The following is a 25,911-nucleotide window of genomic DNA, read 5'->3' on the forward strand; positions in this document are numbered from 1 at the left end:
CAATCCCTAGCCCATTACCCTAACCTTAACCATCACAACTAAGTGCCTAACCCTTACCCCAACCTAAAAATCAGCCCTTTAAAGTCAACATGAAATCTTAATTGATGATTCTTTTTTTTAATGGAATATTGCAGTTTTTATTATAAATTATTTATTCATGCTCATCATTTTTTTTTTAACAACCTGTCACCAGTGGCGGATACAGAATGTCATTAATAGGTGGGCCTGGTGAATAACAGAGGGGCCTCGGTTTTTTAAGCTTATATACAACTTTGCTAAATCAGATATATGTACAATAACATTACGATGTCCAGCAATCGATTTAAATAGTAAGCTACATGGGGTTTAATTTGTCGTTTAATGAGATCTAGCCTAATGTTGTCAGCGCCGAGAATTTTCGTGTGACTAAATGCATAGATTCGCCAATTTGAACAACGTATACCTTAATGGTCCAGTGGTAGAACTTTCGCCAACTGTGTCAGAGGTTCTGGGTTCTAATTCGCATTCGTATAGTTTTTTTTTCTCATCAAACCGATTATGTTCATCAGTGGTTGTATATCAGGCTGGGACACGTTTGTGTGCATTATGTTTTGTGATTTCACCAGAACGAATAGAGTATCCGCACGGATTGAAGCGCGCGTCCGAGTGAAGACAGTGCGGCGTGTGCGCGAGCCACACGAGAAAACACTGTATCCGCGCCACTGATCGCAGCGGCAACGAGCACTTTTATCACTTGATTTAAAAAACATTTCAGCGCTAGATTGTCTCTTATTTAAAAAACGAATGAAATGAATGCTCTGCCAGTTAACTGGAGATGTTTTATTTATTTGTAGAATTGGTACATTCGTGCCGCGAGATGTTTTAAAAAGTGGTGGGGACAATATCGACCCTGGCAAAAAGTGGTGGGGACATGTCCCACCCGTCCCACCCGCAAATTACGCCTATAACACGCCTGATAAATATGTCAACTATAGCAGATCGGTACTTAGATAGTGAATTTAAATAGGCCTATGCCTTGTACTCATGTCAGTCAGCCCTCCCGCCTGCTTTAAACCTGAAGGTCATCTGTCTGTCATGCGACTCGCATGTAGACTATCACAACATTAAGTCAGTGCGCGCACGGAGAGCGGTGTTGCGTGATAGCATCACTGGACTGACACGTGATATGCCGACATATTTTTCTTTTGTAGCTATTTTTCGTAGCTACTGTACATAAATGTCCTCAGGAAACTATTAAAATGAAATTATTTAATTCATTCATTATTATTATTATTATTAATAAAATATATATTTTTTAATTGTTTTTATTAATCTGATTGGGTGGGCCACCGGTCAATCTGGGTGGGCACGTGCCACACCCAGGCCCACCCAGGCCCACCCATAAATCCGCACCTGCCTGTCACTCACATGAGATCACAGCAATAGCAAACCGTGATGTAATGAATTTCCTCAAAGAGAGCAAATATGTCCGATGCCAGTTTTGTCACTGCCACTGCTTAGGTCATGCAGGTCAGGCACAAATAACATTTACATAATTGATGCGGTTTAAATGCTACATATAATTTGGATTCACATTGAGAACATTTTGCCACTACAGGGTGGCACATAATAATGCTTACCATTACAGTAAACCTAACATAAGCTTTTTGTATTTAACCAGTGAGCTGCTGGAGACCCAGAATGAGACATACATGAGACATACTGTACTGCTAAAAGTGAAAAGCAAACCACTTCTTAATTTGGGTCTTGTCAAGTGCTAGTAATCTGTTGTAACCTCAGTTGGAATTTCATCAACACTATCAGTATTTGTCAACTCAGTTGGTTTTCAACACTGTCAGATGAAGGTTAATTTGATTGTTTATTCTGAAAGAAATATTTTATAAAACTTTAAATTTATTAAAATGCCTCCACAATCTGCTTTTTGAAGAAATATTGTAGTATCGTGCTACAGTGCATTCTATCAGTTGCAGTTCTGGTGCCTCCGTCTCAACAATGCGACGTGCATTCACAATCACATGTAAAGGCAGAGGTAGAGTTACACTCACGGGACACTTCAATTCACAAAAGTTCATTATTTGCATGTGCTTTAAAGCCTTGCCGGTTAAACATTTCATTCACGTGCTGATGCGCTGTTGTTACATGCGCTTCTCTTAGCGCATACACCCGAAGCTCACGGGCTCTAAAAGCTGGTCAAACAGCACCTGGTTACTGGACTAAGTTATCTTTCGAGTCTTATTGCGCTAATACTTTCAAATACACACAAGGTTTACATAAACACAGTTGGTTATGTCTAAAGTGAAAGCAAACATTTGAGAGAAAATCGAGTGCGTGTCATATGCGTGTATGTTAGATGTGTTCACACCACAATCTTGTGCTTTGCGTCAGCGTTAACTACATTTTCACTACAGCTGCAGACGCGTGAGAGTATTTACACTGGAAGCGTTTGTACAGCGTCACAGCAGCGGCTCCAATGCTACATATAAGTGAGCATTTCTTTACAAAGACAGCTATAAATTTGTTTTTAGAAGTTGGTCATTTATAAAATTGATAGTCTTAAAAGTTTAAGATGGGGAAGTGTAGACCTACAACATTTGCATGTAAATGGTAAACAACAAAAACAACCAAGCAAACAGCTCCGATCTTGTCTTTTCAGTCATAGTTTCGATATGTTTACAAGACAGCAAACTCAGTGGATAAAAGAAAAACGCACACTCAGGTTTGATTTGGGTAGTGCTAACTAACCTATGTGCCTGTCTGTGTATTACATAAACTAAAAGAAAGTTTATATATCATATTTTCTGGCTAGTCTACTTTAATTTTTTATAATACACCATACTTTCACCCAAACTAAACAATTAAAAACAAGTTTAAATGGGTAAATCTTCTATAAATATACATATCAATAAATGAGTCTTCATTTTCTTCATTGTTTTTGTTGTTGTTGTTGCCTACTCCAGTTCTTTTTAAAACTCACTAGACATGCTTATTCTGTGCATTTTGAGCACTTTTTTGTGAAATCATATTTATTTTGTCCATCAAAAGTGTGCTTTCACTTTAATTGAGCGTGAGCAGCTGTGAAGCGGGGGTTTCGGCTGCGCTCCTGATTTTGCAATGCTCCTGCTTGACGCTAAAGTGCTGCTCCTGCTCCCGGTGTGAATGCACTAATTGGTTAACATGCACACCGGAAAAAATATACGCTGCTCACGCTTGCAGTGTGAAACAGCCGTTAAAGTGACCGTACCCTAACGGTGCGTGTCCACTACAGCGGTAAAACTCCACTCAGTGATGCTGGCAGTAGACAAGCTTTGTTTCCAAATGCCACAAGCAAAGATATATCCTGTTAATTCTATAAACTTTTGTAAACCCAGCCAGTATAATCACAATGAACACATCCAAACTAAAATATTTAACATTTATATCACAACTGCAAAGCGTCTAATTTGTAAATAAAGTTATTTACACACTAAATCCAGCATAAACTCTGGCACAATCTGCATATTTTTAAACTCTCAAGACAGACGTCACAACCCGAACCTCACAGCGATTGGCTGCCGACCGTGTTTTTCGTTTGATATTTGCATAAAGTAGAGAACTGCCCAACCCTTTGACGCTCTCGGACGATCTCAGCGCTTTTTCCGGTCCGCTGTCATTCCCACAATGCACTGCGCGAGCGTGAAACTCGACTTCCATAGAAATGAATTGAAAACGCTCGATCTGCTGCTCCACTCACTCCACGCCAGTGGACAATCACCGTAATAGTAAACATACTGCCGCTTGTCCTTAAGGGGATAGTTAAGTTCACCCAAAATGAAAATTCTGTCCTTATTTACTCACTCTAATGTTGTTTCAACCCTTTATTCATTTCTTTCTTGTGCTGAACACAAAAGAATATATTTTAAAGAACGTGTCTATCCAAACAGTTGCTGGTCCCCATTGACTTCCATAGTAGTAAAAAATATACTATGGAAGTCAATGAGGACCAGCAACTGTTTTGTTACCCACATTCTTCAAAATAATTTTTATTTTCAACTGAGGAAAGAAACTTATTCAGGTTTAAAACAACTTGAGAGAATAAATTATGACAATTTTCATTTTTGGAGGAACGATCCCTTAATGTTAATAAAACAACAAAGAGAAAATCACTCACTGCTCTTAACTGAGAACTTTAATAGTAGCGTTTATAAGAATCAGTGTATAATTTATACAGTGAAGTCTATACGTGCTTTATTTTTATATTTGTTCATTTAATTTTTTTTCTTGAATGCTACTGTTAAAAACACCTACTGTAGCTGAAAAAATAAAACAGTTTATTTCGTTTGTATATTATGTTGTGTATATATAATGTGTATCTTTGTTCTTATTTTTTAATAAAGAAAATAATGACAAAGGTTTTTATCTTTGCCACAGTGGCCTAAATGTCTGCCATTCTTTTTTATTTTATATTTTGTTACATTGTAAGTCTTTGTTTTTAAGATAGGGACATTAGTTTGGCTGTGATGCTCAGTCACTTGCAAAATAGATTTTCCTGAAAAAAATCATGATGATATATAATCATGTCTTATTTACCTAAGAACATTGGTTATATAAGCTAAATATTAAAAAGGAGGGAAGAGAATTAAGGAATTTATTAACTGGATTGTTCATAATAGTGAATCCTGAACACCATTATTGTATAATTGATGGATAAAATTAAAATAGCATGCTTTTTAGTGCATCTGACGGAGTAGTTGTCTGACGGACACGAATTAAGTTATGAAGTGAATAAATGCACATTTTTATAAAAACATTTTTATAAAAACCTGTTCCATTACATGGTCAATTTTCGGAGACTTTTGTTTTGTCCCTTATCGCAAGAATCGGTGACTTGATTTTTATAGAACGTCAGGCCCTGTTCACACCAAGTCATATATATACTTTTACATGGCACTGTATAATGAAAAACTGGCAGCAAATAATCAGAGAAAAGATGTGATATAGCAAGGAATTGTATTATACTTGTCTTATATCATGTCTGCTGCATATGAATATTAATAGTAGTATTAACTTGGACTACTTATTACCAAAATACCTTGGTATTCCTGTATTACAGTACTATTAAGTCCAGAGCCGGACAGTAACTGAGTACATTTACTTGAGTACAGTACTTAAGTACAGTTTTGAGGGATCTGTACTTTACTCGAGTATCATTTTTGGGGAGTACTCATGACTTTACTCAAGTACATTTGAGAGGCAAATATTGTACTCTTTACTCCACTACATTTCTATCCATAACTATGAGTACCCGTTACTTCTTCTAAAAAAAAAAAAAAAAAAAAAAAAGGAAAAAAGAAACATCTCGGAAACCCTCTCAAATGTGATTGGATTGTGCAGGCGCCACTGATTGGGACAGCCTATCAGCAATCACCTTCAGCTTTCCGCCAAAGTCAACTCCATGGTCAGATTTAGATAAGAGAAGACACCATGGACGAAACAATGGATGAAGACGCAGCAGGTCCATCCCGGGAGCGATATTTTTTTTCCCAGGATGGTAGGGGAAGACTCATGAATATTCATTAGGGAAGTCATCCCTAATTGGTCTTAACCCCAGTGACGGGTAGGTTTAGGGGCGGGGTTATGGAGGGCTGGGGTTAGGGGTAGGTCATCAGACCAATCAGGGATGACTTCCCTAATGCAATATTTAGAAAATGTACTCTTGTACTCTTGATACTCAAGTACTTTTAAAAACAAGTACTTTAGTACTTTTACTTAAGTAGACATCTGACTGTAGTACATTTACTTGTACTTGAGTAAAATTTAGCAAGGGGTATCTGTACTTTTACTCAAGTAATGTAGCTGTGTACTCTGTCCGCCTCTGATTAAGTCACACAATTTTTATTATTTCCATAGTTCCGTTCCAGAAGATTGACAACATTTCAGTTGTTGTGGTGGGTTGTATTTTGCACTGAAGCATGTGAATAACGGGAGTGCATTTTGATTTAATTTAGGCATGCAAATTTATTTATTTGTTTTTTCAGAAAATTGTTAAGATTTACATTGTCTATATAGTTTTTGCGCAAGTTTGTTTGCAAACTTTTGTCAAGTCAAGTCAAGTCAAGTTTATTTATATAGCGCTTTTCACAACATAGGTTGTATCAAAGCAGCTTCACAGTAATAAAACAATACATCAATGTTTGTTTCTAGTGGAACGTCCACGTTTGGTAATGCTGATCAATAGTATCGTTGATTGATTAATTAAATTAAATATTCCCAAATATCCCCAACTGAGCAAGCCAAAGGCAACAGTGGCAAGGAACCGAAAAACTCCATCAGGTGACCTAATGGAGAAAAAAAAACCTTGGGAGAACCAGGGCTCAGTCGGGGGCCAGTTCTCCTCTGGCGTTTATGAACTAGAGGTCGGATTTAACTGTAAGATTAAAAGTATTATATGAATGCCTGGCTGAAGAGATGCGTCTTTAATCTAGTTTTAAACTGGGAGAGCGAGTCTGAGCAACGAACAGTATCAGGAAGGCTATTCCAGAGTTTTGGAGCTAAATGTGAAAATGCTCTCCCTCCTTTGGTGGATCTGGATATCCTAGGTATGACCAAAAGCCTCGAATTTACTGACCTTAAAGAGCGCAATGGATTATAGGGCGATAGAAGATCGGTTAAATAGACTGGAGCTAAGCCGTTTAGGGCTTTATAAGTCAGTAGCAATACCTTGTAATTAATACGGAACTTTATAGGTAGCCAATGTAGTGATGATAAAATTGGTGTTATATGATCATATTTTCTTGATCTAGTTAGAACTCTAGCGGCGGCATTTTGGACTAACTGTAGCTTGTTTATTAAGGATGCAGGACAACCAGCCAATAAAGCATTACAGTAATCTAGTCTCGAGGTCATGAATGCATGAACTAACTTTTCTGCATCAGAAACAGATAGCATATTACGTAGCTTAGCAATGTTTCTAAGGTGGAAAAAGGCTGTTCTTGTAACATATGAAATATGATTTTCAAAAGACAGGTTGCAGTCTAATATAACACCCAGGTCTTTTACTGTAGAGGATGAAGTAACAGGACATCCTACGATGTTAAAGTTGTATTGTAAGAGGTTTTGTGGGTGGTTTTTTGAACCGATGATTAGTACCTCTGTCTTGTCTGGATTTAATAAAAGAAAATTGCGCGTCATCCAATCTTTTATATCTTTAACACACTCTGTCAATTTGGATAATTTAGCGTTTTCATCTGGCCGTGATGAAATATAGATTTGAGTGTCATCAGCATAACAATGGAAACTAATTCCATGTTTCCTTATAATATTTCCAAGTGGCAGCATATATATTGAGAATAATAGAGGGCCTAACACAGATCCCTGCGGCACTCCATAGTTTACTGGAGTTATGATCGATTTTTCTCCATTTAAATAAACAAAATGGTAGCGGTCAGATAAATACGATCTAAACCAGCTTAGTGCTTGTCCTTGAACACCAGTATAATTTTGTAGTCGATCTAAGAGTATTGTATGATCTATAGTATCGAACGCAGCACTAAGATCAAGTAAAACTAGTATTGAGATACAGCCTAGGTCAGAAGATAAAAGTAAATCATTTGTAATTTTAACAAGCGCAGTTTCAGTGCTATGATGCGGCCTGAATCCAGACTGAAACTTTTCATAGATGTCATTTTCTTGCAAGAAAGAGCCCAGTTGAGCGGACACAGCTTTTTCTAGTATTTTAGACATAAAAGGTAGATTTGAAATGGGTCTATAATTTGCTAGATTATGTGGATCTAATTGTGGTTTCTTAATGAGAGGTTTTATAACTGCCAGTTTAAATGTTCTTGGAACATAACCTAAAGATAAAGATGAGTTAATAATATTGAGGAGAGGCTCCTCCACTATAGGTAACACTTCTTTCAAAAGTTTAGTTGGTATAGGATCTAGTAAACATGTTGTTGTTTTAGATGAAGTGATAAGTTTATTTAACTCTTTTTGTTCTATAGTTGTAAAGCATTGTAATTGTTCTTGCGGGGTGATAATTGAGGCTGAATTATAAGACGCAATTGAGGATTGAACGTTTACAATTGTGGTTCTGATGTTTTCTATTTTCTCAGTGAAGAACTTCATGAAATCATTACTACTTAACTGGAACGGAATATTTTGTTCAGGAGACATCTGTTTATTTGTTAGTCTAGCCACAGTGTTAAATAAGAACCTAGGATTGTTTTGGTTGTTTTCTATTAGTTTGCGGAGATGCTCAGCCCTGGCCTCTTTTAGGGCCTTTTTGTAACGTGACATACTGTCTTTCCATGCGATTCTAAAGACCTCTAAGTTAGTTTTTCTCCATTTACGCTCTAAATTACGGGTTTCTCTCTTTAGAACATGCGTAGTATTGTTGTACCATGGTGCTTTACTTTTCTCTCTAACCTTTCTTAATCTAATGGGTGCAACAATATCCAATGATCCAGAGAGAATGGTGCTCATAGTGCTAGTTAATTCCTCAAGTTCATCTGTTTGTTTAGGTTCACTGAGCAGCTGAGACAGATCAGATAAGCTATTTGAAAAATTATCTATGGTAGATGGAAGGATTGTTCTGCCTAATCGATAACGCGGCGCAGCATGACATATTACAGGAGTACGTAATATGCAAGTTACCATGTAATGGTCAGTGACATCGTCACTTTGTGGAATGATATCTATATCGGTTGGATCGGTTCCATGTGATATAATTAAATCGAGTGTATGATTAAAACGATGAGTTGGTCCGGTAACGTTTTGCTTGACCCCAAAGGAGTTTAATAAATCTGTAAACGCAGCCCCTAGCGCATCATTTGAATTATCTACGTGGATATTAAAGTCTCCAACAATTAATGCTTTATCGAAATTAACTAATAGGTCTGAGAGAAAATCTGCAAACTCTTTTAGGAAATCAGCGTAAGGCCCAGGCGGTCTATATACGGTAGCCAAGGCTAGAGATAATAGGGATGTTTTTCTAGCATCTAAGAGCGTAACATTTAGTACAAGTACTTCAAACGAAATAAACTTATAGCCCGTTTTCTGAGTAACATTGAGAATATCTCTATAGATTGTTGCAACACCGCCGCCACGACCAATCAGACGGGGCTCGTGCTTATAGGAGTATCCTGATGGAGTAGACTCATTTAGACCGAAATAATCATTTGGTTTAAGCCAGGTTTCAGTAAGGCAAAGTACATCGAAGCTATTATCTGTGACTATTTCATTTACAATAACTGCCTTAGGTGTGAGTGATCTAATGTTTAGAAGACCTAGCTTTAGAAATTGTTTTTGATTACTAATAGCAACATTTTCTGGTTTAATAACAATTAGATTTTTTCTAGATCCTGCAGTAGATTTATTATTTAATCTCACTAAACGAGGAATAGACACAGTTTCTATGCAATGTTCTACACTATTTATATCAGTTAAATTGGTGCAGCAGAGACTATGATTTGGACTTTTGGTTACTAGTCAAAAGGTATTTAACATTTTGGAGATGTTATCTGACAGAAGATCCGATCCGAATCTGCTTGGGTGTAAGCCATCAGCACGGTAAAGCCTAGGACGCTCCCAAAACAGATTCCAATTATTTACAAAGAGTAGTTTCTGCTCATTGCACCATGACATTAACCATTCGTTTAGCGCGAATAATCTACTAAACTTTTCATGACCTAGACGGTACGTGGGAAGCGGTCCTGACACAATGATCGTTATATCAGGCGATGTGCTGCGTACCGTATCGATCAGATTCCTGAAGTCTTTCTTCAGAACTTCCGTCTGGCGCAGCCTGATGTCGTTCACTCCCGCGTGCAAGACCACAGTTCCGACGCGCTCGTTATCGTTCAGAATCTCGGGAACGCGAGCGGCGATTTCAGAAACACGAGCACCAGGAAAGCAGTGACTATGCACCTTACTTTTATTTAACGTAGCGTGTACGTGTCGAACGATGGAATCGCCAATGATCACAGCATCGCGTTCTGTTTCGCGAAGAGGGGAGAAGCGGTTTTGTGTGGATATCTCGAAAACCGGGAGGGTCGGAGAGAGTTTTCTTGGTCTAGGCCTGACTCGCGTCTTCCGCTGCGGAAATATTCAGGCTTCGTGGTGGCATGTTGGAGCCGGAGTGAACGAGACCATGGCTGATCGCGACCTCGACGCTCGCCGATGTTGAGAAACGCACGGAGTAGACGAGGTCGGAGTTAGCGGGTTAGTAACCCGCTAGTTTTGTGTCAATTATTGCAACACACTTGGTGTGAACAAGCCTTTAAGGGTTAGTTCACACAAAAATTACAATTCTGTCATCATTTACTCATGTTGTTCCAAACCTGTAAGACTTTTGTTCATCTTCCGAACACAAATGCAGATCAGATTTGATTTAGATCTGTCCCTCCATTGACATTCTACGCAACTAACACTTTGACGCTTTATAAAGAGATTGTAAAACTAATCCATATGAATTGAGTGGTTTAGTCCAAATTTTCTGAAAATACACAATCGCATTATATGATGAAAAGACAGAATTTTGGCTTTAATTCACATATAAACATTTATCAACACACATATCAGTAATGGGAAACATCTCTGTTACTGTTGTAACTCTCGTTCCCTGATGGAGGGAATGGAGACGTTGTGTCAAATTACCAACACTAAGGATCGCTCTTGGGAGACCCAGACACCTCTGACGTTTTGAGAATTTTTTTAATGTAACGATAAATTACTGGCAGCACAGACTCCAGAAATCTACTGTAATTCGAGAGTATTCATACTGTGAAATTGCATTACAGCGTATTACTGTAAAAACGAAATACTTTTTTTCTGTATTTTTCAATTTACAGTAAAACACTGGCAGCAGAGGTGCCAGCAATAAACTGTAATTCTATGGTATTAATACTGTGAAATTAATTTACAGCCGTTTACTGTAAAAATAAAAATACATGCAATACATTTCTGTGATCATATCCATTTAGACTCTTAAAAACAACCCATTAGGTAATATTGGCAACTCTGCTCTGGGTCAAAAAGGAATCCAAAATAGGTTGGAAATAAAAAAACACAGGCAACAGTAATAGGCTAATAAAAAGGTTCCTCGCTGCAGTCAGTTTCAAAGTTCTCTCTCCTCACCTTTTCGATTTAGTTTTCTTCTATTTTCCAAACATATTCCTGTCATGAGCACTGTGAACATGGACAGGCGAAGACTTACTTGTACTCACTCCTATATTCACTGTGAAACACTCGTTGAGTGCCATTGTGCTTTTGCTTAAAATGGACCAGCCCACAATGCATTGCATTCTACAGTAAAAAAACCTTAATGCATCAAAACAGTAGATTAGTGTTGAAAATGGGCTGTAAATTAACAGCAATTGCTTACAGTGGAAAATGTTGTCTAGAATGCATTGTTTTCTGTGGGACATTACTGTTTTAATGGAAAACAGTGTTACTGTCAGATTTTGACAATTTTTTACTGTGTATGCATCAAATCCGAGCGGCGTTTCAGCGGCTGAAGATGCCAAATGCCCCAGGAGCCTCTGAAAGTATTTGAGAGGGACCACTGTCTTGTACTTGAACGTATTCACGGATGGTCTTCAGAGAGATATGTTGTCATTGCAACAGAGTCAAATTCCACACCGAGAAAAGAAATGCTCTGCACAGGGTAGAGCTTGCTCTTCTCCCAGTTGACCTGAAGCCCCAGTCTGGCTAGGTGCTTGAGGACCAGGTCCCTGTGCACACTATGCTTCCCTCAAGAGGGCAAAGGCAGCGTCTGCGACTTTGGTAAAAATGCAAGTAGACAGGGACAACCCGAAGGGGAGGACCTTGTACTGATATGCCTGCCCTTTGAAGGCGAAATGTAGAAATGCTCTGTGCCGAGGAAGGATTGAGACATGATATTCATTTTATACTCTGCCTGTAAGAGTTGTTTGACTACTTTCCTAACTGCATGTCCTGCTTAAGCTCTGGGTGTTTGACTGGACATGAACAGATAAAACCGATTAAAAATTTGATTAATCAAATGAACATTTCCTTTGAAACCTTTTTTTAATTTATTTTTTATTTACAGTCTTTAGGCTTATTCATTTCTCACATTCTACTTTACTCTGTTCTAATCACAGGGGCTCAATGACCAGCCTGGAATCTAGCCACAGTGGTTTCTCTCAGCTCAGCGCCGCCACCACATCCTCCAGCCAATCACAGTCCAGCTCCATGATCTCCAGGTAGAATGGAAAGATGTTTAGGCTATATAATGTTATATAAGTGCAGGACTCAATTCTCAATCAACCCCATTACTACTCTTCCTCTGTCATCTATCCCAACACTGTATCACATATGTCAAGGATCTAAAGCATGCTTCCATAATTAAAAAGAGTATAAAAGATATCCGTCTCAAAGGATTCTGGTGACTGTAGTTGTTTTTAAAGGGCTTGAATCTGCTTTGCCATAGCGCTCTGCTGGGCTGCAGGTCAGTTTATAGTCTGATTGTGCTTTCTTTGTGTCCAAAAGAGGTCACTCATTATCATGCATTTCTACATTTCCCATGGACAACATGCTGAACTAAGCAATATATGTTCTCAAATTGGAAAGAGCCTGAAATTAAGTAACTGAATGTCTGCATATGCCCCCCACACACATCTCAAATACTGCACATACCTACATAAATGCACTTAGTTCTGCCATATCACTTGGAGCTCACCCTCTTGGTGAATTGTTTTTAGGTCAGTGGGTGAGCTTCTGCAATAACTTAGAACAATTTGTACTATTTGAATTTGTATTTATCGTAAAATGTTTTTGGATACTGTATTAAGTCGTCTTAGGTGCTACAAGCTTGTTTCCTCATTGTTAGTGTGTGGCTAGACTTACAGTTTGAACACAGCAAAATGTTTCGTGAAATAGTCACAGTACTGCTTTTGTGCTCATTACTACTAGTGTTGGCTTCAATTTTGACTTGGTGAAATTACCTTGATATCGAACCTCAGACTCGCTGCTGATCAGTTCCTATGCAGTCAGCCAATCAGTGCTTGGAATGGTCATTCATATTAATAGGTCAATTTATTTATTTTTTTTCTTTTTTTTTTGAATGACAGCTTTCTTAGAAGAGAGGCAGTGTACATTTTGTAGTGGACAAAATGTAGTGGATAAAAACATTTTATCATTGCTTCAACAGAATGTCTTGTTACATACACAAGGGTCTTGAATCCAAGTTTTTTTTAATGGTTTATTACAGAAGGTAAAGGAAATTCGTTGTTTTCTTTTTGTTTGTATTTTGCCTCTTTAGCTTGAGAGTTTATATTAGTAAAGACAAGGAGTGAAGCATGTTCTGTAAAGGCTTAAATAACTTGCTTTTTTGTTCAGGTTAAAATATAAATAAGAATTTTAAACAAAATGTAACCGTATTTTAGCAGAGAACATGTCCATTAATCCAGGTGACTTTTTAACAGATTGGACACCATGCACAACAAACTGATTTCTCCTGCTTACTTTCCTGAGAGAATATGTGTGCACATTGTGAGGTTTACCTGAGGACAGTGGATGTACACGCTCACATTTAACTTGCCCTAATTGCTTGAATGATGCCATAGCCCAATAGTCTGAAGATACTCCCTGTCCTCCATTTCTCAGACTTATCAGTTCTGGTCTCATGGATAGAACACTTTAGGGAAAAGGAGATTGTTACACTGAACAACAGCTAGTTTTTACATGTTGCTCCTAGAATATTGATCATAATATAGTATATTTACAATTACAATGTGTTAGTGTTGTGGAAATCTTCTCTAAAAATAACACATAGTAAGAGTAAGAACGAGGAGGAACAAGTAATAGTTTTTGTTTGATGGTTAAAAAATGACAATGTCAACAACAAAAAAAAGGTATTTTCCAACTGTTGACTTCCATTGAGCTACCACCCCTTGAAACTTCTAAACACCCCATGAAGCACATATTCTGAACCATGTGTAATAAAGTCCCTTTATTTGTCTACAAGCTGCCAGTCAGGTAGGAGTTTCAGGGCTTACCGTTCAGAATTTAATGGTGTTTTAACCATGCACAGGTTAGTACACTTGTTTTATGCTTTAGTATTTAGGGGAAAAAAGTGAGAGATTCTATTTACAGTACAGTTTTTAAAATTGATGCTTTAATAATACAAAAATTGACATAAGACCCTTGTATCAAGTGTAACTATGTAATACTTTACTGTGAAGAGAGTTCTATGTGATTTGTATGAACATGTGGTTGTTTTGAAACAGTTGAAACAAACTGTTTCAGCAGTATGTCAGTGCTAATTTGTATGCCATTTTAAATTGTGTGTCTGACTGTTAGCTAGATGAGACCCCTAATATTGTGATATGCAAGCATCTGCACAATAAATATATAAGGGCCACTGGTGTCCAAAAAAAAAAAAAATCTTACACACACACACACACACACACACACACACACACACACACACACACACACACTTACTGGCTGACTTCCTTATCCACCTGCCTTCAACTAAACAGAGCAGTGTGTGTGTGAGAAGTAAATTCACACCCACCCAACGTTCCGCAAACAAACATCGACATTCTCATTGTGTAAATTGAGCTTTGAATATTTAGAAAAATAATCAACCAGCTTAACTAAATGAATGTGTGTTTGTGTTTGGATCTTCTTAGATTTACATGATCTTACAGAATCTCAGCTTTTCTATGTAGTGATAATGCTTAGCATAAAAACACCAACATGCATTATGTTTGAATATCTCTTTATGGGGTCTCATCTGTGTTTGAGGGCTATTAACTATTTGTTTCTGTCTGTTTTCTCCCTCTGTGTGTATTCTCCTTTATTGTAAAATGTTACATATCTATTTTTTTCTCTGACAAATTCTGTATTTGAACAAATTTGATTAATATAGAAATATAGCCTTTACATTTTTTGAAGTTATTAAACTTGAATTAAAGAGATGCTTATGCTGGTCCTCCTTTGTGTGTGTGTGTGTGTGTGTGTGTGTGTGTGTGTGTGTGTGTGTGTGTGTGTGTGTGTGTGTGTGTGTGTGTGTGTGTGTGTGTGTGTGTGTGTGTGTGTGTGTGTGTGTGTGTGTGTGTGTGTGTGTGTGTGTGTGTGTGTGTGTGTGTGTGTGTGTGTGTGTGTGTGTGTGTGTGTATTAACTATCTTTGTGAGGACTGGTTTGAGTTTAGGGATAAGGTTATAATTAAGTTAAGGATGGGTTTAGGGTAGGGGTTTGGGTTAGGCAGTGTATGAATGTACAAGAGTTTGTGTGCAGTATGTGAGAATACATACATTAACCAATAAATTGGTAAGGAATGACAAAAATGTATGTTTACCTGGGAGGTCACAGTTCATCCAGATCCTAACTAAAAGTACTGAATAACTGTTTCAATTCAAACAAGGAAATCAACATTTTAATCTGAGTTCAGGAACAATCACAGGCATAAGCAAAATCACTTTGCAACTTTTACATAACCTTACATAATGAAGTATCTTTCAGAATATAGTTTCTAATCTGTAAATAACGGAAAAGGTCCTGCTTTAAGGAGAGACACCCTAGATGAATAGGGTAAAAAAAAATAAAAATAATAAATATCACCATACTTCACCAGTTGATTGATTACATTAATAAAAGCAAACATTTTTTGTATTACAAGTTTTCTGAAATGTTATGTTTAAATATGCAAATGAGGCACTGTCTAATTAAATATGCAATAATTTGCATAAATTTCTAGAACAAAAGTCTGAACATTGGATGAAGGTTTAAAATTGTTTCGTTTACTTGATATATTAGAGCCAAAGGTTTTTACAGAGGGGGTATTGGATATCTCTATGTACTGTATCACTCCACAAATCAGAAAATACTGTCTACAGCCAAAAAATAATTAAATTTTCGCCATTTTTTTTAGGAATGAAATGTTGTATAAAATCAGGAAAATTATATATGAACAAACCCCTTTGTAAAAACCTTCATAATATAGATAAGAATAAAACAAAGTTTGGTGTATTTCTGGCTCGATGTCGGAGGAAAAACTAATTTTGAGAAAACTGCCTCTAAGATATATACTGTAATTGAAATCTATAGATGCAAATAGATAAAGTACTCTAAAAGATACAGTTAAAAGTGTGTTTTGGATGTTTTCTGTCCACTAGTATGAAAAAACACTTTATGAAAACCGAAAAGCCCAAAATCTCAAAATTGACAGATGCATGAAAAAACGCTGTTTTTGCCTGTAGTGTCTCTCCTTAATAATCGAAGCAACTGCATCAACTCCTCAAAAGACATCAAACAAGTCTATAAGCCGAATAATGCTTTACCCAAATTTTAAACCTCCCATCAGATCTGCCTGGAGGAAAGTCGGATTGTTCACAATTAGTGTGACAGCAGAGGTTAACTTAGTTCTTCCCTCGAAACGACAAACAGCCCTCCATTCCTTAGTCAAGTCAAGTCAAGTCATCTTCATTTATATAGCGCTTTTAACAATGTAGATTGTTTCAAAGCAGCTTTACAGAGATAAGCGTATAATTTAAGGTAACAGAGATTGTTTCGGCTTTACAGCAGAGTTAAGTTATTTCCATCTAAAGTTAGTTTTGATTTATTTGCTTCCGTCGCAATGATCATTTGTTATTAAATTAGGGGCCGCTAAGACGACACCATTCCCTCTACACAGACTTTAAACGCGAACCTGTGAGAAACACTGATGGCGTTCACATGCGCATTTAGAATGGGTTCTATAGTTATGTGCGTTTGAATATATGCAGGTTTGGAATTCCCTACAAGCCAAGCCTAAACAAAGTACTTGTCTTTCCCTATAAATTTTGATAAAGAATTTTATTTTATTTTGTTGCTTTGGGGTAGGAACACGAAACGGATTTTCCCGACAACGCCTTATCTGTAGAGTGGTAGTGGGATCCTCCATAGGGAGAGACTAGTTGGCACTTCAGCACTGCGTTGTCATCGGTCCAGGCGAAGGTCCTTCGTCAGATCTGGATACGGCCTGGATCCGGCAGGCTGCAGGAAAACCTCGGGATAAACACAGACACTAAAATTAGCGTAGATGCCATTCTTCTCATGATGTAACGAGTACATCAGGATTTTTGGGAAGTGTTCCCGGTTCTGGCTGACCTAATCTATGCAGCCTAACATTAAATTATAGAAGTCTATAATGTATTATGTGAAAGCTAGGTCAAAGAGATGTGTCTTTAATCTTGCTTTGAACTGACAGAGTGTGTCTGCTTCCCGGACAATGGTAGGAAGACTGTTCCAGAGTTTTGGTGCTAAATAGGAAAAGGATCTACCGCCAGCAGTCGATTTTGATATTCTAGGTATTATCAACTGGCCGGAATTTTGAGATCGCAATAGACGTGACGGACTATAATGCGTTAAGAGCTCGCTCAAGTACTGCGGAGCTAAACCATTTAGTGCTTTGTAAGTGATCAGCAATATTTTAAAATTGATGCGATGTTTAATAGGGAGCCAATGCAGTTTTGACAGAACTGGGCTAATATGGTCATACTTCCTGGTTCTGGTAAGAACTCGAGCTGCTGCGTTTTGAACCAGCTGTAGTTTGTTTATTAAGCGTGCAGGGCAACCACCCAGTAGAGCATTACAATAATCTAGCCTTGAGGTCATGAACGCATGAACTAATTGTTCCGCATTTGTCAATGAGAGCATATGGCGTAATTTAGATATATTTTTAAGATGGAAAAATGCAGTTTTACAGATACTAGACACGTGACTTTCAAATGAAAGATTGGTATCAAAGAGCACACCCAGGTTCCTAACCGACGACGAAGACTTAACAGAGCAGCCATCGAGTGTTAGACAGTATTCTAGATTATTACGTGAGGAAGTTTTTTGTCCAATAATTAGAAACTCTGTTTTTTCAGAATTTAGAAGTAGGAAATTACAAGTCATCCAATTTTTTATATCCGCTATGCATTCCGTTAATTTTGTGAATTGATAAGTTTCGTTAGGTTTTGAAGAAATATAGAGCTGAGTATCATCGGCATAACAGTGAAAGCTAATGCCATGTTTCCTAATGATATCTCCTAAGGGTAGCATGTACAGAGTGAACAGCAACGGTCCTAGTACTGAGCCTTGTGGTACGCCATACTGAACTTGTGATCGATGAGACATCTCATCATTTACTGCTACAAACTGATAACGGTCAGATAAGTATGATTTAAACCATGCTAGTGCAATTCCACTAATGCCAACATAATGTTCTAATCTATTTAAAAGAACGTTGTGGTCAATGGTGTCAAATGCAGCACTAAGATCGAGTAACACTAATAGAGAGATACAACCACGATCGGATGATAAGAGCAAATCATTTGTGACTCTAACGAGAGCTGTCTCGGTACTATGGTACGGTCTAAATCCTGACTGGAAATCCTCGCAGATATCATTTCTTTCAAGAAAGGAACACAGTTGTGAGGATACTGCCTTTTCTAATATCTTTGACAGAAAAGGTAGATTCGAGATCGGCCTGTAATTGACTAATTCTGTAGGATCAAGTTGCGTTTTTTTAACAAGCGGTTTAATCATAGCCAGCTTAAAGTTTTTTGGTACGTATCCTAGAGACAAAGACGAATTAATGATATTAAGAAGAGGATCTATGACCTCTGGAAGTATTTCTTTCAGTAGCTTAGTCGGTATAGGGTCTAACATACATGTTGTAGATTTAGATGATTTAATGAGTTTAGTAAATTCTTCCTCTCCTATAGCAACGAATGAATCAAATTTTTCCTCAGGGAGACTACAATGCACTGCCTGATGCGATACTGTAGTAGACGGTTGCATAGTTATAATTTTGTCCCTGATATTATCAATCTTATAATTGAAGAAGTTCATAAAGTCATTACTGCTGTGTTGCTTGGAAACTTCTGGGCTTGAAGCTTTATTTTTCGTTAGTTTAGCCACCGTTTCAAATAAATACCTAGGATTATGTTTATTTTCTTCTAATAGGGTTGAAAAATAAGCAGATCTAGCAGCTTTTAAAGCCTCCCTGTAAGCAATAGAGCTCTCCTTCCATGAAATGCGAAATACCTCTAGTTTTGTTTTCTTCCAGTTGCGCTCCATTTTTCTAGCTGCACCCTTAAGGGCCCGAGTGTGCTCATTGTACCACGGCGTTGGACTATTTTCTTTAATCTTCTTTAAGCGCAACGGAGCAACTGTGTCTAAAGTGCTGGAAAAGAGAGAGTTAAACGTTTCTGTTGTAATATCAAGTTCTTCTAAGCTATCTGAGATGCTGAGATGATGAAACTGATTAGGAAGATTATTAATAAAGCAATCTTTAGTAGCAGAAGTGATAGGTCTAACATATTTGTAACACGGAGTCGGCTTTGCAGCTTTGGCTAAATGAAGTTTACACGAGACTAGATAATGATCTGAGATGTCATCGCTCTGCTGCAGAATTTCAACGGCATCAACATCTATTCCGTGTGATAATATTAGATCTAGAGTATGATTACGACGATGAGTAGGTCCTGACACGTGTTGTCTAACTCCAATTGAATTTACAATGTCTTTAAATGCCAATCCCAATGCATCTTTTTCATTATCGATGTGTATATTAAAATCACCAACAATTAGTACTTTATCTGCAGTCAATATTAATTCTGATAGAAAGTCCGCAAATTCTTTGATAAAGTCATTATGGTGCCCTGGTGGCCTGTATACAGTAGCCAACACAAATCTCAAACGTGATTTATCGTTTACACTATATATTTTTACATTAAGCACCAATGCTTCAAAAGAATTATATTTAAAACTTGATTTCTTAGTGGTTTTGAAACTATTACTATAAATTACAGCAACACCACCCCCTTTGCGTTTCAGACGAGGCTCATGCTTATAACAGTAATCGTGCGGGGTTGATTCATTTAAAGTAATGTAATCGTTTGGTTTTAGCCAGGTTTCTGTCAAACACAGCACATCTAGGTTATTATCTGAAATCATATCGTTAACAACGAGTGCTTTTGAAGTAAGCGATCGAATATTCAGCAACCCAAGCTTTAGCATTTGCTCATCTGTAATATAGCTGTTTTTTATTTGTTGAACATCAATTAAATTTTTAACCTTAGATGGGTTTAAACGTTTTTTGGATTTCCAAATTCGGGGAACAGACACAGTCTCTATATGATGATAGCTAGGTGAAAGAGGCTCTATGTGATAGGATTTATCTGACCTTGGTGACGCGAGGCCGCTAGCAGACGGTCGGTTTAGCCAGTCTGTCTGCTTCCTGACCTGAGCCCCAGATTGTCATGTTTGAGCTCTAAGACTATGAGCCATATTACTAGAGAGAAGAGCAGCACCATCCCAGGAGGGATGAATACCATCTCTTTTCAACAGGTCAGGTTTGCCCCAAAAACTTTTCCAATTGTCTATGAATTCTATATTATTAAGCGGACACCACCTAGACAGCCAACCGTTAAGCGAACACAATCTACTAACTATCTCATCACTCCTGCGAACAGGAAGGGGGCCAGAGCAAATTACAGTCCTTGACATCGTACTTGCAAGTTCACACACCTCTTTAATATTAATTTTGGTGATCTCCGACTGGCGGAGTCGAACATCATTAGTGCCGACATGAATAATGATCTTAGAGAATTTACGATTAGCATTAGCCAGCACTTTTAAATTTGCTTTGATGTCAGGCGCTCTGGCTCCCGGCAAACATGTGACTATGGTGGTTGGTGTCTCTATTTTCACGTTCCGTGTGATCAATCGCCAATAACTAGGGCACAATCATTCTCAGTGGGTGTTTCACTGAGCGGGGCAAATCGATTTGTTATGGTAATCGGAACGGAAGAGTGGTTTTTAGATCCGCGACTAGAGCGATCCCTCACTGTCACCCATTTGCCCGGCTGCACGGGCTCTACTTCAGCCGGAACCACGCCATGTAAAGTGTTCACTATTCTATGCGCATCCAAAACATCTAAAGCACTAGCACTCTTACTATCCTCAATTAAAGTTTGGATGCGTGTTTCTAATTCTGAAATCTTCTCTGTCAACCTAACTGTCTCCTTACATTTATCACATATAAATCCTATATTGTCGACAGAGAAGGCTATACTAAACATGTGACATGAAGTGCAAGTGACAATAACAGGACAAGACATTACTCACCGTGTTTGTTGACTGATTCTTACTCACCTGAGCTTTTATGAACTCAAAGGCGCGGACGCGCGAGAGAAAAATAAATAAATAAAAATAGCTGAGCGCACGGGTGGCGCGTTAACAGGCTAGCAAATTACTAGCGTTTTGTGCTAGTAGTACTAATAACAAAAGCTAGCGATGTCAGGTTAATCTGAGATGTTGGGTAAAATGTAGTAGTATAAACAACTAGAAATGGTAGTAAAATGATGGTTCAAAACAAAGAAATATAAGGCTAAGACGGAGCTTACAGCACCGAAGCACACAAACACACTCACAGCAGGCAGCGAGGCAGACAGGAGCAATCGATCGGCAGACAGGAGCAATCGATCGGCAGACCAAGCAATCAGGTGTATTTATAGTTAAAGGGTTGTCACAGACCATCATTTAGACCATGATTGTTCAAGATCTAACCAAGAGTTATCAAGAGCAACCCAATCAGAAACGTATCTTAGATGTGCAGACCACTGGTATAGCTTAATATTAAGAAAGTCCAGTACTCCCATTGACCCTGCTAGTTGTGGCGCAGAGAATTGCAGCCTTGGTTTGCGCTTGCTCCAGTTTGTGCTTGATCAGACGCAAGTATGAAATTACATTCATAATCGGCCTTACTGTCGTTAAGTGTGTCCTTGGCTTAAGCAAAGGGGTAAAGTTGTCTTTGTATACATTTTTGAATACAGGGCTTACAAAGATGCCCAAGTATATAAAACCTCCAGGGGACCACTTAAATGGAAATTAACTAACATTTGGCATTGTTTTCATGGTACCAGCAGGCATAGCCTCAGACTTTAGATTAATTTTAAAAGAGTACAGAAAGTATTAATAATATCAAGAAGAGATGGTACTGAAGATGCAGGATTTGAAATGAAAATGAACAAAATCATCTGCATAAAGGGCTATTTTATGATGCCTCTCATCAGTTTGCAAACCTTGAAGTAATGTCACGCATTTTTTAGGCCAAAACATTTTTTGTCACATACAGCAAATATCTTCTCACTATCCGCTAGCTGCCTGTCACCTGAACACACGGTAAAAAGTGGTCCCTGTAGACAGCCCAGGCTCCACAAACGGCAAGAAAAATAAACTGGCCCAGCCTGGACCACGAAACATAACAAACAAGTGTTCCAGCCAATAACCGACGAGAATGATTTGGGGGTGGGGGGACGGGATGAGGAGGAGGGAGGGTCGAGCTAGCTTTGTTTGACAATACTTTGAACGTCAACAAGAAGTGACGTCACCCAACATCGCTTAGAGCACATTTAAATTGAAGGATCTTTTCTGATTGTGTTGGAAAGCACAAAAAGCACCTGTGACAGTGGGCACCCCTGCCTAGTCCCTCTATGTAAAGAGAATCTTGCTGATCTGGAACTATTTGTAAGAACAAAAGCTTTGGGTTCTTCATAACACCCTAACACATCTGATAAAACAATCACCTAAATTAAATTCCTCCAAAACAAAAAATAAATATGACCACTCCACTAATTATTCTCTAATATAATTGAAGTTCTAGAATCTCTCCAAACATGGGTACTGTACATCCATCTGCATGATTTTATGATCAGTCTAAACCATTATTAGGTATGATATCAGGTGCTTTAGGGAGTTGTGACCAGGTTTATCTTGGATAGTCCACCTTCATGATTCAGTATGAGAGACTTTGCCTCTTGGCTGTTTCAAATAATAATCAGTGGCATGCGGTCCATATAAGCTGCATGCTCTGCATACCCAAGCCATTTGTGGACTTGCTAATTAACATTAACACTATAAATTACTATAAATTCCCTTGTTTGAGGTGTACCATAAAGCTTACACGATAAAATGTTGGAAATTATACGTACAGTGAGGAAAATAAGTATTTGAACACCCTGCTATTTTGCAAGTTCTCCCACTTAGAAATCATGGAGGGGTCTGAAATTGTCATCGTAGGTGCATGTCCACTGTGAGAGACATAATCTAAAAAAAAAATCTAGAAATCACAATGTATGATTTTTTAACTATTTATTTGTATGATACAGCTGCAAATAAGTATTTGAACACCTGAGAAAATCAATGTTAATATTTGGTACAGTAGCCTTTGTTTGCAATTACAGAGGTCAAACGTTTCCTGTAGTTTTTCACCAGGTTTGCACACACTGCAGGAGGGATTTTGGCCCACTCCTCCACACAGATCTTCTCTAGATCAGTCAGGTTTCTGGGCTGTCGCTGAGAAACACGGAGTTTGAGCTCCCTCCAAAGATTCTCTATTGGGTTTAGGTCTGGAGACTGGCTAGGCCACGCCAGAACCTTGATATGCTTCTTACAGAGCCACTCCTTGGTTATCCTGGCTGTGTGCTTCGGGTCATTGTCATGTTGGAAGACCCAGCCTCGACCCATCTTCAATGCTCTAACTGAGGGAAGGAGGTTGTTCCCCAAAATCTCGCAATACATGGCCCCGGTCATCCTCTCCTTAATACAGTGCAGTCGCCCTGTCCCATGTGCAGAAAAACACCCCCAAAGCATGATGCTACCACCCCCATGCTTCACAGTAGGGATGGTGTTCTTGGGATGGTACTCATCATTCTTCTTCCTCCAAACACGTTTAGTGGAATTATGACCAAAAAGTTCTATTTTGGTCTCATCTGACCACATGACTTTCTCCCATGACTCCTCTGGATTATCCAAATGGTCAATGGCAAACTTAAGACGGGCCTTGACATGTGCTGGTTTAAGCAGGGGAACCTTCCGTGCCATGCATGATTTCAAACCATGACGTCTTAGTGTATTACCAACAGTAACCTTGGAAACGGTGGTCCCAGCTCTTTTCAGGTCATTGACCAGCTCCTCCCGTGTAGTTGTGGGCTGATTTCTCACCTTTCTTAGGATCATTGAGACCCCACGAGGTGAGATCTTGCATGGAGCCCCAGTCCGAGGGAGATTGACAGTCATGTTTAGTTTCTTCCATTTTCTAATGATTGCTCCAACAGTGTACCTTTTTTCACCAAGCTGCTTGGCAATTTCCCCGTAGCCCTTTCCAGCCTTGTGGAGGTGTACAATTTTGTCTCTAGTGTCTTTGGACAGCTCTTTGGTCTTGGCCATGTTAGTAGTTGGATTCTTACTGATTGTATGGGGTGGACAGGTGTCTTTATGCAGCTAACGACCTCAAACAGGTGCATCTAATTTAGGATAATAAATGGAGTGGAGGTGGACATTTTAAAGGCAGACTAACAGGTCTTTGAGGGTCAGAATTTTAGCTGATAGACAGGTGTTCAAATACTTATTTGCAGCTGTATCATACAAATAAATAGTTAAAAAATCATATATTGTGATTTCTGGATTTTTTTTTTTTTAGATTATGTCTCACAGTGGACATGCACCTACGATGATAATTTCAGACCCCTCCATGATTTCCAAGTGGGAGAACTTGCAAAATAGCAGGGTGTTCAAATACTTATTTTCCTCACTGTATGTAACTCTCCGTCATTTATTTATGTGCCAAACGACGGTAATTTTCTTCAAATCTGCCACTCACTGATAGTTCCGGGTATGCGGATCCACAGCAGCTTTGCCGCGTACACTCTGTTGTTATGTATCGTCATCACTGTCCAGCGTTCTCATTGGTTTGCTGGCATATGGGGAATTTAATGCGCAGGGTAAGCTGTCCACGAATCACTTGCCCAAGAGGGCAACGATAAAGTTCAGTCTTCTTTACTCTGTGTCTCTCAAAATTTTTTCAACAGAAGATAAGTTGTCCTTGTTAAACTTAGTTTTTCTTGGAGTGATTATAGACAATAACTTAAATTGGAAGCCCCATATATCTTATACTAAGAACAAGATTTCAGGGTCAATTGCAATATTATATAAAGTTAAATATTTCTTAAATGAAAAATCATTATATACTTTGTATTGTTCCCTTGTGCTTCCATACATTACTTATTGTGTGGAAGTATGGGGAAATACATATAAAACAAACACCAATTCAATATTTATGCTTCAAAAGAGAGCCATACGAATAGTAAAGAAAACCACCTACAGGGAGCCAACAAACTCCCTTTTTATTGAACTAAAGGCTCTAAAGTTTAAAGAATTAGTAGAACTAAAAACATTACAGATCATGTACAAAGTAAAAAAAACATCAATTGCCAGAAATTATCCAAGGGTTGTTCACAGAAAGAGAATGCCAACATGACTTAAAGGAGAACTCCGGTCAATTTTAACATTGAGCTCATTTTTTTGTACATTTGGAGTGCTGTCAATACAGAGAACAACGACAAAAATCGGTGTTGCCTACACCGAGTTATTCTATTTTTAAAATTTGCACCCTGTTGACTTCAATAGGGCAAGTAGTAAGCCTGCTTTTTAGCCTCTTAACATCCTTTAAGTGTCATTACAAGTGCACAGAAAATGTGAGTGATTCCTTCCGAGTGAACACGGGTGGATCTGACTGCAGTAGATGTTAGAGATATTAATAAAAACGAAGTTAATTCAGCCAGCGCTCATACCTTTGTTTACATCCTGTTTTCGGTGGAAGGCCATAGTAATCGATTGTCGAGTTCACGCGCATAGGTTTAGTTACCAATGATCACGCGCGTGAACTCGAAAATCGATTACTATGGCGTTCCACCGAAAACAGGATGTAAACAAAGGTATGAGCGCTGGCTGAATTAACTTCGTTTTTATTAATATCTCTAACATCTACTGCAGTCAGATCCACCCGTGTTCACTCGGAAGGAATCACTCACATTTTCTGTGCACTTGTAATGACACTTAAAGGATGTTAAGAGGCTAAAAAGCAGGCTTACTAC

At 38.3% G+C, this 25,911-nt stretch overlaps 1 protein-coding gene across 3 annotated transcripts in view; it reads left to right on the forward strand.

Moving 5' to 3' along the window:
• Positions 1-14,420, forward strand: part of LOC307165543 (SEC14-like protein 1) — a 291,727-nt gene extending 277,307 nt beyond the window's left edge. For all 3 annotated transcript variants that reach the window (XM_079883248.1, XM_079883249.1, XM_079883250.1), the window contains one exon: positions 12,099-14,420. In XM_079883248.1, coding sequence (XP_079739374.1) covers positions 12,099-12,204 — 106 coding nt within the window. In that variant the 3' untranslated portion in view covers positions 12,205-14,420. The remainder of the gene's footprint in view (positions 1-12,098) is intronic.
• Positions 14,421-25,911: the final 11,491 nt, after the last annotated feature.

The sequence above is a fragment of the Squalius cephalus genome (genome assembly GCF_949319135.1).
Source record: "Squalius cephalus genome assembly, chromosome: 10".
NCBI lineage: Eukaryota > Metazoa > Chordata > Actinopteri > Cypriniformes > Leuciscidae > Squalius > Squalius cephalus.